At 35.5% G+C, this 15,653-nt stretch overlaps 1 protein-coding gene and 1 long non-coding RNA gene across 22 annotated transcripts in view; one reads left to right on the top strand and one right to left on the bottom strand.

Annotated features, from left to right (window-relative positions):
* LOC138716285 (uncharacterized) overlaps positions 1-15,653 on the top strand; it is a 96,294-nt gene that overhangs the window by 22,133 nt on the left and 58,508 nt on the right. For all 21 annotated transcript variants that reach the window (XM_069849199.1, XM_069849210.1, XM_069849197.1 and 18 more), the window contains exons 4-8: positions 88-159; positions 247-567; positions 9,311-9,445; positions 11,111-11,195; positions 14,083-14,201. In XM_069849199.1, coding sequence (XP_069705300.1) covers positions 88-159; positions 247-567; positions 9,311-9,445; positions 11,111-11,195; positions 14,083-14,201 — 732 coding nt within the window. The remainder of the gene's footprint in view (positions 1-87; positions 160-246; positions 568-9,310; positions 9,446-11,110; positions 11,196-14,082; positions 14,202-15,653) is intronic.
* Positions 12,594-15,653, bottom strand: part of LOC138716288 (uncharacterized) — a 68,224-nt gene continuing 65,164 nt past the window's right edge. The window contains exon 4 of the long non-coding RNA XR_011336627.1: positions 12,594-13,011. This is a non-coding gene — a long non-coding RNA (uncharacterized lncRNA). The remainder of the gene's footprint in view (positions 13,012-15,653) is intronic.

Genomic DNA, 15,653 nt, shown 5'->3' on the forward strand with positions numbered 1-15,653 from the left:
GTGGGTGGGTAGGTAGGTAGGTAGACATGTGGTTACGACTAGTTACTGCTGGAACAAGAAGATCGTAATAATGTTTTATAATTTCAGGGTACCGTGTTTGATTCTGTAAGTATAGTGCTGCTTGCTTCATGCACTGGTTCATCAAAGACCTCGAGATTGGTAAGTTTTGTTCATTTGATTTATGTAGTTTGTGGTATGATATGCACAAAAATGTCATTTAACAGAGAATCTTCTATTGTTTTACAGGAAGTGAGAGCAACAATAGATATATTTACAAATAACTACCCTCCCAAATTTGAGAGCGATTATTATGAAGTCACAGTTCCTGTTCCATTACCAGCACATTTTACACTTTTTGGAGGGTGTGATACTCAAATCATTAATGTAATGGATTATGATGTTCAGTACAGCCATTATGAAAGTAGTTTGGAAATCACTGACCCTGGAAATACAGAAGAGTTCAGTATTAAGTTATCAGAAAGAATCGAGAAAAACTGGACTATTGACATAAGTACAAGTAAAACTTTAAGGATTGAAGAGCCGCTTGAATTTACTTTAATTGCAACGGTAAGTTTTCATATCAATTACTTTCTCATTTAAAATTGAAATTGAATTAATTAAAATGTGAAGATAACATTAATTTTGTATTTAGCCTATATTAAGTTAAGATCATTTTTGTACTTGTATGAAGTTGACATCAATTTTGTATTTACTCACTCACTCATCCACTCACTCACTCACTCACTCACTCACTCACTCACTCACTCACTCACTCACTCACTCACTCACTCACTCACTCACTCACTCACTTTAAATCAGTTTATTACAAAATATCCAAATAGTAAAAAAATACAAGAAATTAGGAATACTCACTCACTCACTCACTCACTCACTCACTCACTCACTCACTCACTCACTGATCCCTATATCCCTGTATTTACAATATACTTTACCGAGTGAGGTGGCTCATGCATTCCGCATGGGACTCGCATTCAGGAGGTCCGTCCGTGAATCGAACCACGGACCAACCTGACTGTGACTTTTCTGTGGTTTTCCACAGTTACTTAGGCAAATGCTGGGTTGGAATTTTCATTGCCATTGTCCATATCCTTTCCCCTCCCGTGTAGAAAAAGAATTTAGATTTCATATCATTCATCTTCTTCATCTCATTCCGTAGACATATTCAGGTCAAGACCCATGTCTTCGTCCGCTTGAGGGAGGGAGGGCGTTCTCTCCGCAACCGTCCCTGGGTTCCCAGCCTTCCACAATATCTTTGCCAGGATTCATTCCTTAAGAGCACTTTCAAGGGTGCTTTGAATACATTGGAATAGATCTTGTGCCGCTTGGTCACCTTGGCGTTACGAACTTGGGGGGAGGTAGGGGGTCCCCCATTGAATGAGCGGGTGAGGAGTCACATGCGGTCGGTGGGCTGGTACACTTCATCCTCATTCATCCCATAAAATTCGGGGTGCACAATAAGCCTCAGTATGGCCGACATGCAAAGAATCGTCCCTAACCCACTACTAGCCACTGTTACCTAACCTACAGTATACTCTCGATATTTGGGCTAATGGCCGAGAAGAGGTACCTGGATAATGGGAAAAACGGGTAATGCGAAAGTTTATTCTTTTGCATGACATGATTACTAACATACACTTTTTTAACATTCCGGTACGACTACTGTGAGAACAACAAGTAGACAGCAAATGTACATGAAAACAGACTGACCATCTGCATGACAGTAGCACAGTGGTGCATGCCAAGCCTGTACGGGCAAGCACATTCGACGAGCAGATTTTTCTGTTCACAAGTTACTTCCCTCCCCCTACCCAGGAAGCACCGAAAGAGGGGTAGCGGTGCAAGGTTGTCCATGCATAAGTCAATTAGAGCAGAAAATCTGTCTCCACACTTACAGCTAGAAATAATTAATTAAACATTCACATATTACATTATTGAAATGTACAGTCTTAGAAAAAAATTTTGTCGCACAGTATAAGTCCCAGAAAGGAGACAGTGCGCATGATCAGACATACAATGAAACAAAACTAATTTTATTACCTCAACTAGTAGTTCTCTTGTAAACCAGGTCGCTCGTCCTCTGTTCTAAGATTGCAATGTATATCTATTATCAGGCAGTACATCTCACTGGAGTCATGTGACGATATGTGCCAAAAGAAGAACAATATTGTTTGTATGCATCTGAAATCTGATTAGTGTAATATGTAGTTAGTCTGCGATGTATGCAATGGAGGGAGAAAGGAACTGGCCATCCTAACTCATTATCTCCTGGCTTAATTGCCTCATGAGTAGTGCCTCATTGGTATTACTTGTGAGGTTCAGAACTGTCTTCGGACAGTTGACTAAAGAACAACAACAATATAAAGTGACAAGAAATAATGAAAAAAATTATACTGGACTTCAAATTAAAACGGCAGGTTGTTGACTAAGCTTTACTGGTCCGAAGTTGACGGTTCCCTGTTGAGGAGATGGAAAAAGGACTGTCCCTTTGTGAAAGAGCAATCGGAGGAATCTGAGCCACAGCTATCGGCTACTGTAGGGATCCATAATAAACAGCGCGTGAATGACGCAGGTTGTGAACTAAGCTTTACTGCTCCGAAGTTGACGGTTCCCTATTGAGGGGATGGAAAAAGGAATGTCCCTTTGTGGAAGGACAGTCTGAGGAATCTGAGCCGCAGCTACCGGCTACTATAGGGATCCATAACAAACAGCGCGTGAATGACACAGGTTGTGAACTAAGCTTTACTGCTCCGAAGTTGACGATTCCCTGTTGAGGGGATGGAAAAAGGAATGTCCCTTTGTGAAAGAACAATCGGAGGAATCTGAGCCGCAGCTATCGGCTACTGTAGGGATCCATAACAAACAGCGCGTGTATGACGCAGGTTGTGGACTAAGCTTTACGGCTCCGAAGTTGACGGTTCCCTATTGAGGGGATGGAAAAAGGAATGTCCCTTTGTGAAAGAACAATCGGAAGAATCTGAGCCGCAGCTACCGGCTACTGTAGGGATGCATAACAAACAGCGCGCAAATGACGCAAGTTGTGAACTAAGCTTTACTGCTCCGAAGTTGACGGTTCCCTGTTGAGGGGATGGAAAAAGGAATGTCCCTTTGTGAAAGGAGAGTCGGAGGAATCTGAGCCTCAGCTACCGGCTACTGTAGGGATCCATAACAAACAGTTCGTGAATGACGTTCGACTACGAGTATTCTAAGTTCCTTGGTTCGACTACTTCGCATGCTACCTAGCTCCAATGTATATTGCTATACAGGCGGCAGTGAGTAAAAGACAAGGGTGAACAAAATGAATTTTAAATGATAAAATTGAGTTACAATAATTATTTACATTCTTATTTATCCTTTTAATAAATGCAATAACATTATTTCACAACAGAAGCTGTTATATACTAGGCCTATGCAGTTTTGAATAACTAACCAAAAGTTATTTATAATTTGCAATACTAAATGAATAATTTAAAAATAACTGTGTTCACGTATAATACTTCTCAAACTGCTGGAATATAAGATAATTGTCATTATAATGGCAATACTGCTATGCGAAAATAAATATTTTGAAAGGTGATTTCGCCAGAATCGTTTCTTCGAATTCCTTCTCACACTATAGTCTTTACGTCTCGTAAAATATTATTTGAAGAAGAAAGTCTAAACATAGCACGCTTACCATCATCGAACAGCTTGGCTCATATTCTTGGATTTGTTAGATGATATACTGGTACGTACTTGTAGGCCTACGAATGTGCTGCTGAAAATCATAATAATTTTCGCTGCAAAATTTAAGAATCTTCGAATACATGTAATAATTGAAGGAATTGTGAAGCTAATAAAGTCGTCATTATATTTAGTCTTAGAAAAAGTTTTGTCGCACATATTTTATAAGTCCCAGAAAGGAGGCAGTGCGCATGATCAGAGGACGAGCGACCTGGTTCACAAGAGAACGACTAGTTGAGGTAATAAAATTAGTTCTGTTTCGTTGTATGTCCGATCATGCGCACTGCCTCCTTTCTGGAACATAAAATATCTGTGTGACAAAACTTTTTTCTGAGACTGTACATATCAGCTAGAACTTCAATCAGAGGTAACTTTATATTAATAAGCAATTAATTATTTTCGAGCGTAAGCCATGCACGGGTAATCTGTAAACCGGATAAACCGCGCCTGTTATTAGAGAGTATACTGTATTACAGTTTTTGTGGAATTCGTCATTAAATTATAAGTAACATTAAATAGACATACAATAAAACAATAAAATAAACAATGTGAACGTTCTTCTACATTATACAATGGATTTATTTATACACTACTTTTTCATATGCGAGCTTGCGGTAGCGCCACAGTTAAGGCGTAACACTGCAAGCCAGAAGGTCGCAGGTTCGATTCCCGATGGAGTCATGGATTTTTTCCATTGTTCTAATGGTCTAATCCTTCCGCACTACAGCTGTTCTTTGGATTTTTTTGTTTGGGATATTAGAAATATTTTGTGTATTTCAGTCTTGTTGGACGAACTCCAGGAACACATTGTATATGGTTATGAACACATTAGAGACACACCAGGAATATTCGAATGTGTACAATTTCCAATAAGGATACGTGCTGATGCCTACTTTATCATGAGTACATGTGTTCTTATTGAAAGCAGAAATACAATATAATATGGTAATGAAAGTAAAAATAGTGCACTGGCAGAACCAAAATGTGCCAAAAGAGTGGAAAAGAACGTGCGAAGGAATCTACATGTACTCTGGGTGATGCTGATCCCCTCCCCAGAAAGGGCACAACTCTTTTCCTTCCCAATTTTTCATTATTCATATTTATTGTAGTCCATTCCTTCCATAGCATATATTCCTTAACCAGGCATACAATTTTCTGTCACACTTTACACAGACTTTGGACTGTCAAATAACCAAATCATATTATAGGAAATACCTTAAGTGTGTTTAAAATGATGTATTTGTAGACTAGGGTTATCTTTCTCCAGTCAGTCATGACAATTAAAATATTTTAAGTACGGTATGTATAAATGTTATTAAAAACAGTTGTTTGTTTCTTCTACATGAAAACATTGGGAAGGGCCTTGTAAAACATGGCATTGCAATAATGTGAATCATTGATCTTTCCAATATCTAATTCTTCAGTTTTATTCATTAAATAACTGATTTTCTTTTGTGTGGAAGTCTTTGTAGTCTGAGCTGGATTGATAAAGGTGTAATTTATATTTATTTATGTGTCTGCCTGTACTTTCCTACAAAATTTTGTCGAATATCCTTTTGAGAAGATTAACTCAATATGTAGATGACATTATTAGGGATCATCAGTGTGGTTTTAGGCGTAATAGATCGACTATTGATCAGATTTTTTTGTATTCGACAGATATTGGAGAAAAAATGGGAGTATAAGATACAGTACATCAGTTTTTCATAGATTTCAAAAAGGCATATGACTCGGTTAAGAGAGAAGTTTTATATAATATTCTTATTGAATTTGGTATTCCCAAGAAACTAGTTCGATTAATTAAAATGTGTCTCAGTGAAAGTTACAGCAGGGTTCATATAGGCCAGTTTCTATCTGATGCTTTTCCAATTCACTGTGGGCTAAAGCAAGGAGATGTACTATCACCTTTGCTTTTTAACTTTGCTCTAGAATATGCCATTAGGAAAGTTCAGGATAACAGAGAGGGTTTGGAATTGTACGGGTTACATCAGCTTCTTGTCTATGCAGATGACGTAAATATGTTAGGAGAAAATCCACAAACGATTAGTGAAAACACGGAAATTCTACTTGAAGCAAGTAAAGCGATAGGTTTGGAAGTAAATCCCGAAAAGACAAAGTATATGATTATGTCTCGTGACCAGAATATTGTACGAAATGGAACTATAAAAATTGGAGATTTATCCTTTGAAGACGTGAAAAAATTCAGATATCTTGAAGCAACAGTAATAAATATAAATGACACTCGGGAGGAAATTAAACACAGAATAAATATGGGAAATGCGTGTTATTATTCGGTTGAGAAGCTTTTGTCATCTAGTCTGCTGTCAAAAAATCTGAAAGTTAGAATTTATAAAACAGTTATATTAGCGATTGTTCTGTATGGTTGTGAAACTTGGACTCTCACTTTGAGAGAGGAACGAGATTAAGGATGTTTGAGAATAAGGTTCTTAGGAAAATATTTGGGGCTAAGAGGGATGAAGTTATAGGGGAATGAAGAAAGTTACACAACGCAGAACTGCAAGCATTATATTCTTCATCTGACATAATTAGTAACATTAAATTCAGATGTTTGAGATGGGCAGGGCATGTAGCATGTATGGATGAATCCAGAAATGTATATAGAGTGTTAGTTGGGAGGCCGGAGGGAGAAAGACTCTTGGGGAAGCCGAGACGTAGATGGGAGGATAATATTAAACTGGATTTGAGGGAGGTGGGATATGATGGTAGGGACTGGATTAATCTTGCTCAGGATAGGGACCGATGGCAGGCTTATGTGAGGGCGGCAATGAACCTCTGGGTTCCTTAAAAGCCATAAGTAAGTAAGGAAGTCTGCCTGTACTTTATGTAAAACATCTAGAAATAGGCCTACAAAGATGTTGCGGTGTGAACAATAAGAACAACTGTTAAATTTGGCATGAAAATTTCACATGCATTTGTGGTTCGAACAGCACTGGCATTTTTTTCAGCCCATAGAAGAATTAAACATCCGTAATGAAAAAAAGACTTTTATAGGAAGAAATCACTGTATTTTGATGTAGCAGTGAGGAGGTAATCGGTATATTTACAGTTATTGCTTCGGAAGGAAACAGGAATAAAAATTGACAGCGGGAGGAAATCGAGAGTCACGCATGTAGGCTACTCAGCTTCTGACTTTTTTGCTTCCATAACAAAGCAATACCGGTACTGACTCTTGTAAAAGTTATAAATTTCAACCTTCGTATGTACAGACACTACTTCAAAGGTACTGGTATTGTCGGTTTTGGAGCAAAATTTTAGTTGGAGTGTCTTGTGACAAGAAATTAATCTAGTCTTCAAAGTAAAGACCATTAGATTCTATGGTCTTGAGCCACCTTTCAGCGGGGTTTGCTATCCTGCGATGGACCAGCCAACGTAAAATGAAATCCCCTGTCACTCTTTCCTCTTCTTTTTTCTCCCCTTCTACATCATGATCGTCACTACCATCACCACGGGAGTTGTCATTATCATCAGTACCACCATTGTTATCATTGTCATCATATTGAATTGGTTACCTAAAGACGTAGTATCATCTGCGAGATTATCTAGCTTCGATGAAACAGGTGATAGCGACATGATAGCTTATTTAGTGATATGAGTCTGAAGATTCGCCATGGAATTACCTGACATTTGCCTTAAAACTGTAACTGATCGGCTAAGGGAGAAAATCCTAATAGAAAAAATCCTGGTCCTCCAGGAAGGGGGTTGATGCGCAGTTCCTGCTCCCCTATTTTCCTAAAACAGACATTTTGCAAAAAACTCTAAAACAATAATATGCAATATCATCTCTCTTCTTGTTCCGGTTTCATGACTGCTGATGCTGTCTTCCGGAAACCAAATGCCAAACCTCCCTATCCATCCACTGTTCTGTTGTCAAATTCCTTGACGTCATGGCAGTGTTCCATCCACGTCTTTGCTGGACGACCTCTTTGCCTTCTTTCTGTCTGTATCCATTCCATAATTTATCGTGGTAGTCGTTCCTCTGTCATTCTCTTTACATGTCCATACCATTGTAGTCTTTTCTTCTCCATAACGTCAATAATGTTTGGTTCTTCCTCTACTTTCATAATTTCTTTTATATGTCTATTTTTTACTCTTTCTTTTCTTGATTTCCCTGCTGATCTTCTTAAAACATCCATTTCTGTAGCCAAATTTTCATTTTGTTCCCTTGTAGAAATTTTCCATACTTCTGCGCCATAGGTAAGAAAAAATACTTTGAATTACTGTTTTATAAATTTGCAGTTTCCTTTTTCTTGTTATTCTATGTTTATTCCACCAAAGAGAATTTAGAGCATTAATTGCTTTCTTTGTTTCGGAAATTCTATGTTCAATTTCTGGATTACTTTTTCCAAATTGATCTATTTTCGTCCCTAAATATATATACATTCCGTACTTGGTTCTATAATTTCTCCATTGTCTAGTTGCAATGGTTCTATCTCCTCGCCATTACATAAATAGTTAGTTTTCTTTATATTTATCATCAATCCCCAACGTTCGTATTCCTCTTTTAATTTTCTTGTCATGTATTCTATGTCGTCATGATATTGTGCAATAATATGCAATATAAAAGTCTAAATATGGGCTATTAAATTTAAAATTAAAAAATATGCATTGTGCATGAATTTACTCCCAAAAAAGGGGGAAAGTATGATTATTTGGAATCGATAAGTTATAAAACGAATATTTGCAAAGTTTGAGAAGTGTGATCAGCTTATTTAAAAACACGCATTTACATGGAAATCCGAGCTCTGTTAATAGCATTTGGTACGCACCCTCCTCACAGTATCTTAACATCCGAGGGCAGTTCCTACTTCATGTAGATTTTCTTTGGTAAGCACATGAGGTTGTCATTGGCTTTTCCAGTCATTCACAGAACCTGTTTCATTAAACTGATCCACTAAATTTGGTACAGTATTGTTTGTCTAACAGAACTGAGTGACCGGAATATTTACATCTAAAGTTTTCCGTTGTTCTGCCACACGACTTTTTTTTCCGTATATACTTTCTCAAAATTTATACACATTCGCGCACAGAATATTTAACCATTGCAAAACACAACACAACATAAGAGAATGAACTGTAATTATTCTTAGTTGACTCACTGCGTGCCTTTACTGCCTGCTGTCGAGGATAGACTGACACAGGAAACACATTGGGTGATCAGCCTACTAACCTGCAGCAAACCCCTAGGGAGTGCAAGCAACGGTGATGAGGGGGAGCAGATCTACTGCTGATTGGCCCACAGAAACACCAGGAACATTCGCTGAAACTCATAATATAAACGATGATAAGCACATTGAAATCACAAACGCAATGAAATAACAGCTTCTGAAGGCTACGGTAACTTTCATCCAGAGAAAATGGTCAAAAATATCTTTTCAAGTATCTGAAAAATGAAAAAACTTTATCTAAAATTGCTTTATCTTCTATTAGTAAAATTCGATATTGAACTCGCAAGATATATTGCCACTAGTATAAATTCAACTGTTCATTCCATTTTTCTTAAGTTCTAATGTAAATTTTGTTAGATATGTTATTTTTTACTTTATTTCAGGACATAGATCCAACAGGCAAAGGAACTAAGAGTCTTCTTGGAGAGGCAAAAATAAAAATAATTCCAGACATTGAGAAATCTACACCTGCGTCACCTCTATTTGAGGAAGCAATTTATACACTGGAGCTAAGATCAGTAAGTTTCCTTAATTTTATTGACTATTCAGAACAGAAAAAAATATTGTGTTGCCTGTAAAATATTTGTGAAATACTGGTATAATTAAATAATAGACGAGAAGCGTAGGCATTTTTTTTCTTGGAGCCAATTGAAGTCAAAACTTACTACAGGTCTATATTACTTTTAATAACTCATTCTACATTATCATTTTCATTGTACGAGTATAGTCGTCCTTGGCAAGGAAAATAGAAGAGAATAGCTTTTAACATGCCTCGTAATATGGAAAGCAATGCACCGAAGATATTTATGACACTCATAAAAAGACCATTGTGATCCCAAACAATTTTTCAATTATTATGGGTTCTTTAGACATTGTTAAAACACTTATTTCTTTGCAACGAGGATATGAAAATAATACAGAATGACTCTTTAAGAACAATATTATCCATGTTGAATCTTTTGTACACTACTTTTAACACTTTAATATAAATAATTGATTAAATGGCGATCTTACTCGTGTTAATTATGCAAGCATGTGTGGCTTACAGCTGTTTCGGTGTTATTTGACACCATCCTCAGAGCCTACTAGATCTCGGCGCTATCTCAACTTCGCTGCCTGTTGTGTGGGTGCGTTCGTGTATGAGTTGTGTCAAATAGTGTGTGTGTTCTGAAATTGATCTGTGTGTTGAGAATTTGATTAGGGTGTCCTTTAGTGTGTCTGTATATTTCATATTGTTCTAGTGTGTTGAGTTATTGGTTTTCGGGTTGTATGTGTAGGATTTCCATGTCTGTATTTATGTTATTGTATATGTGGTTAGCATTAGTTATGTGTTCGGCATATGTAGATGTATTGTGTCCTCTGGTTATTGCTTTAATATGTTCTTTGAATCGAGTTTGGAATGATCTGCCTGTCTGTCCAATGTAGAAACTGTCGCAACTATTGCATGTGAGTTTGTATACGCCTGTGTGGTTGTATTTATTTGTTTGTGTTGTTTGTGTGTTGAGATGTCTTTGTAGTGTGTTTTCTGTTCTGTATGTTATGTTGTATTTCTGTTTTCTGAATGAGGATGCGATCTTGTATGTGTTTTTGTTTTCGTATGTTAGTCTGATGTATTTCTTGTGTTCTTGTGTTTGTGTTGTGTTGTGTGTTTTTGTGTTTGTTGAGTTTTTGTTTTATCTTCCTTATGCTGTTGTCTATTATGTTTGGGTTGTAACCATTTTCTTGTGCTATGTATTTGATTGTGTTCACTTCTTCATTGTAGTCTTGTTGGCTCATGAGTATGTTGAGTAATCTGTGTACCATTGTTCTGAATGCAGCATGTTTGTGTTGTGTGGGGTGATTATATGTGCTCCAATACACACTGGAACTTGAAAACAATAACTCCATAAATTTTCTAGACATCACCATAACAAAAGTTGACAACAAACACACCTTCAAAATATACAGAAAACCAACCTCCACCACCACACACATACACAACACATCTAATCACTTCCACTAGGTCATTCCATGTAGTCGAGCTGAAACGACTGCTATTCTTTCTTGTATGGTGAGCATTCTTTCCAATTATATATAAAAGAAATCCATGCATCAGCGATATCAGGAAAATGTCAAGATACTTTTGAATCACTCTGTATATTATGAACATATTAGATACGGTATACTCCATTTAACTGTTTCAGAGAGAACTCCATACCATTGAAGCGACATTAATAGAAGGTTTTTCAGGAAATCCAACCGTAAATCTTGTATATAAGGATGGTGCAGGTGAGTGTCTGTTACTATTTTTTATAATTAATAAGAAAACATGCAACATAATTAATAGAATAATATTAGTGGCGACTAGTTGATGATGAATTAAATGAAGCTATTGTCACCATGTGGGTAAACATTAACTATACATACCTATATTTTATGCTGTGAAGTATTTTGTTTCGAACTACTAATACTCATTGTTCGAGCTGTCATGGTAGTCCAGTGGCTAGAGCTCTGGACTCATAATCCTGTGGACCTAAGTTTGATCCCCAGAATACCTCCGACTTGTGACATGTTGAGCAAGCCTCTTATGGATTTTCTCTGGGAACTCCGGTTCCCCTGTGGCATTCCAACAAATCTTCATCATGTCATCTCATCTTATGGCGGGTGTATGTAGAGTAGACCAGCCTCCTATGGCGCACACTGGACAGTGACTCTGTCGATAAATTGGTCTATACAACTGGCTTCATATGAGTGAGTGACGAACATTGAAGTACCTATCCACCATTAGACAAATAATAATAATAATAATAATAATAATAATAATAATAATAATAATAATAATAATAATAATAATAATAATAATAATAATAATAATCACTGTTCTAAAATTATATAGCTCTTAATGAAGTAATTAGACATTTACATTTACAAAAAAACTGCAAACAGAATTGTTATTTAAAGCGTAGAATGGATCCTCACTCTACTTTTTGTAAATTAAATTGATACTCCAATCCTTTAAGTTGGAAAACTGATTGATATCTCAAGTATAATATTACTGTACTTTTTGTAAATTAAGTTGGTACTCCGAGCCTTTAGGGTAGAAAACATATTGATGTAGCTGCCACGGTAATCTAGTGGCTAGACCACTGGACTTATAATCCTGTGGACACGGGTTCAATCCCTGGCATACCTCCGATTTGTAACTAGTATTGGGTAAGTCCGTAGTCCAGGTAACACAGGGGTTTTCTCCAGGAGCTCCAGTTTCCATGTGGCATCCCAACAAATCCCCATCATTCCATACTCCGAGACTTTAAGCTATAGCCACACCATCAGCAAATAAATAAGGTACCATAAAATGGGGTGAATTGGGACGCAGGAGGTGAATAGGGACAAAGTTTTATTATTATTTTATTTCTTTGTGTCAGAGATTAAATATAATAATGAGTGTTGATGTTTTCATTCATAATGAGTGAACAAATAAACACTCTTATTATTATATTTACTCTTTGACACATAGAAATAAAAAATAATAAAATTGCGCCCCTGTTTATCCCATTTTACGGTACACAGTTGTTATTAATTTTTATACAAGGTAAATCATTAATATAAATAATGACAGTGTAAGATCTTTTTTAAAAGTGATTTATTGATCGATCAGCACATTTAGTGCTATACAGACTACTTCTAAATAAATATAGGATCTAAAACAGATCCCTGGAGTCTTAGATAGATAGATAGATAGACAGACAGACAGACAGACAGACAGACGTTGGAATACAATTATTCATGGCATCGTCAGTGTACATTAATCTAACGATGATACAACAATATTAGCTACAGTCATCTTAATCTATGGTAACATGTCACATGCTTATTTAATAGAATACTAGTTACTTAGAATATAATGTATTTAATCACTAAGCAAATAACGTACTACTAATACTACTAAGTCAGTGAGTAATGCATAACACACTAGAATAGTTACTTGTAAATAAGATGCTGAATTTATTTTAAGAGATACATAATTAATTATTTTGTAATCACACACTAGCTCACTAGATTTTCTTTCTTCTGAGTCTTGATGCTGCCTCTCTTCCAGTAGGGTCTACAGGCACATGAAACAAGAGAAAACAGAAGGGCAGTACTCACAAGAATAAATGGTTAAAATTTAAAACTTTATATTTAAATATTCCTTTGTACACATTCGCATGTGTGTCAGTAATATATTTTTAACAGATTTCTTAAACATACTATTGTTATGTGCCTTGACATGTGGGGGAAGTTTATTATATAAATTACTGCCAGAATTGTAGGGGTATTGAGAGTTTTGGCAAGTCTGTGATAATTCAAATGTATATTATTGGATGTCCTAGTATTGTGCTCGTGATATTATAAATTTGTTTTAAAGGAATTAAAATTTTTATGAATAAAGCATATCTCCTTCGATATAATTAATTCCTGTGCTTGGTGCTGCGTCACGTTCACATTATAACAATGCTATCTTTATTATAGAGAGATCTATCACCTAGTACTGACCTTGTAATAAAATGAAGCTGACACAATATGAAATTTAACTTGTGAAAATACATATTGAAAAGGTTGTTTTGACAGTTCTGCAGTACAGATATTAAATATTCTGCATTTGTCGATTTTAAGCTCGTTTTAAGAAGAGTATTCAATTGTTCGTTCGTTTGAGTTCTAACTTTATTGTGAAAAGTTTGTTTAACGTTTTGTGCATTTGACAGTTCATATTTTTAATATAAACTTCACATTATCCTTCCGGGTTCTTTGATATGTCTAAGTGACCACAAAGCTCAGTTTTACAATTTTTTTGTAAAAGGTCGCGTAGTGATTCTCGCGAGGTTAGTGATAATTTCACATTGGCAAATGTTTCTTCGCAGACGAAGTGTGACAATGTTATCGTGAGCGTTCTTCCTGGAACTAGTTTCACATTCCCGTGTGAAAACTCAGCTGATGGTGATGATGATAATAATACTACTAATAATAATATACAAAATTTAAAATACTGATAATGTAAATTGTAAACAATTTTAATAATGATCCTCCCACTCTTAACAAAATTCAGAGTATGCCACTGTTCAGTAATATATAAGTGTTAAAAGAGTGTAACCAGGAATAAAAAATATCCATGTATTGATTTTTCTTCAATTTTCAGATCTTACACCATTCTTTGATTATCCAATTACAATTAGCGGTTCAACTGTCACGTTACAACAAAAAGAAGAATTTCCTGATGATGTGTTAACTGATAACTTTGGAGTAATGATTTTGGAAGTAAGTATGTGAATTTTCTGGCAAATAATAAATATTTCGCCTATATAATTTGACTACATTTGGACTTGTCCTTTTTTAAATATATGTTTCCGTCCAAATTAAGTTGTGGAAAATATATAAAACATTGTACTCAGAGTAGGCTACAAATTTATTTCTTTGCTTTCCGTGCATATGAATGAATGAGTTCATGGGAGATAGCATAATTGGAAAGGCATTCTGGTTTTAAGCCATCAGATTTTTTTTTTTTTTTTTGTGACTGCCATTTCTAAAGCAAGCATTGACTGATGGTGTTAGTTTAGGTGCCTGAATTTTCACCACTTGAAGGTGATCTTCACAGGAACTTAATATTTTGTATGTCATGGTTCAGTAGCTGTTGAAGTTAATATTGTTATGTTGAAAATAAGTTCATCTCATTGCAAAAAAAAAAAAAAAAAAAAAAGAAGAAGAAGAAGAATATTAATGCATATTGTGTTACAGTAATAAAAGCTACTATTTTTCTCAGAAATAAATGAATTCAGCGTAATTAAAAGATGCAGTTTTGTCACTTTTGTGAGAAGAATTTAGTTAGGTAAATATAACTCTGTCCACTTTATTTTCATAACCTGAAACATTTCTATAACATACTGTACATGTTGTAATATAGAGTGTCCCATGAGAAACAGTCATATTGTGGGAGATCGTAGTGTCGATCATTTTGAACAAAAATTTTCGTATGAATATGTGGTCTATACTATACTGAACCGTTCTATACATTATATGATATATGAAACAAACAGTTTTTACTTTTTTTTTTTTTTTTTTTTAAACGCATGTTATAAAATACATTTTATGTGAAACAATTGGTGTCCATCTTTTCTTTGTACTTTTCATAAATACTATGTTACAAAACATGAGTACATGGTAGGCTACCTATATGAAACAATAGAGTTTTACTTTCTCTTTATACGAAACGTTGTAATGCTGTGAAAAACTACTTCGAGATTTTCATGGAAATACGGTATGGTATCACGTTTCAGTATCACTGATACCAATGATTTGAAAAAATCGTTACATACAGACAGAAAAGAAACAAACAAACAGAAAGACGAGTAGAAGGCCTGTCTGTCTGTCTGTCTGTCTGTCTGTCTGTCTGTCTATGTATAATGATTTCTCCCAAATCATTGATACAGTTTTGTTCGTATTCAGTTTCAATAGGTCAGTTTATTGGGAAATGATGCACATGAATCACTATATTAATTTTGCATTCAAAATTATTACTGGTAATCTTCATTCTAAATAAAAAATTTAGAATGGCGTTATACTGCGAGAAACATCAGACAATTTTCTTCCTCTTCGTGACTTTTTGTATTATGTAAAATAAACTAACAAATGAAACAGTAAAGTTGGTACCTATCAAGCAAAAAATATTTTTCTAAGGGAAATAAAGTGATTATGGACTGATATTTATATCAT

Source organism: Periplaneta americana, chromosome 16, assembly GCF_040183065.1.
Source record: "Periplaneta americana isolate PAMFEO1 chromosome 16, P.americana_PAMFEO1_priV1, whole genome shotgun sequence".
Taxonomy (NCBI): Eukaryota; Metazoa; Arthropoda; class Insecta; order Blattodea; family Blattidae; genus Periplaneta; species Periplaneta americana.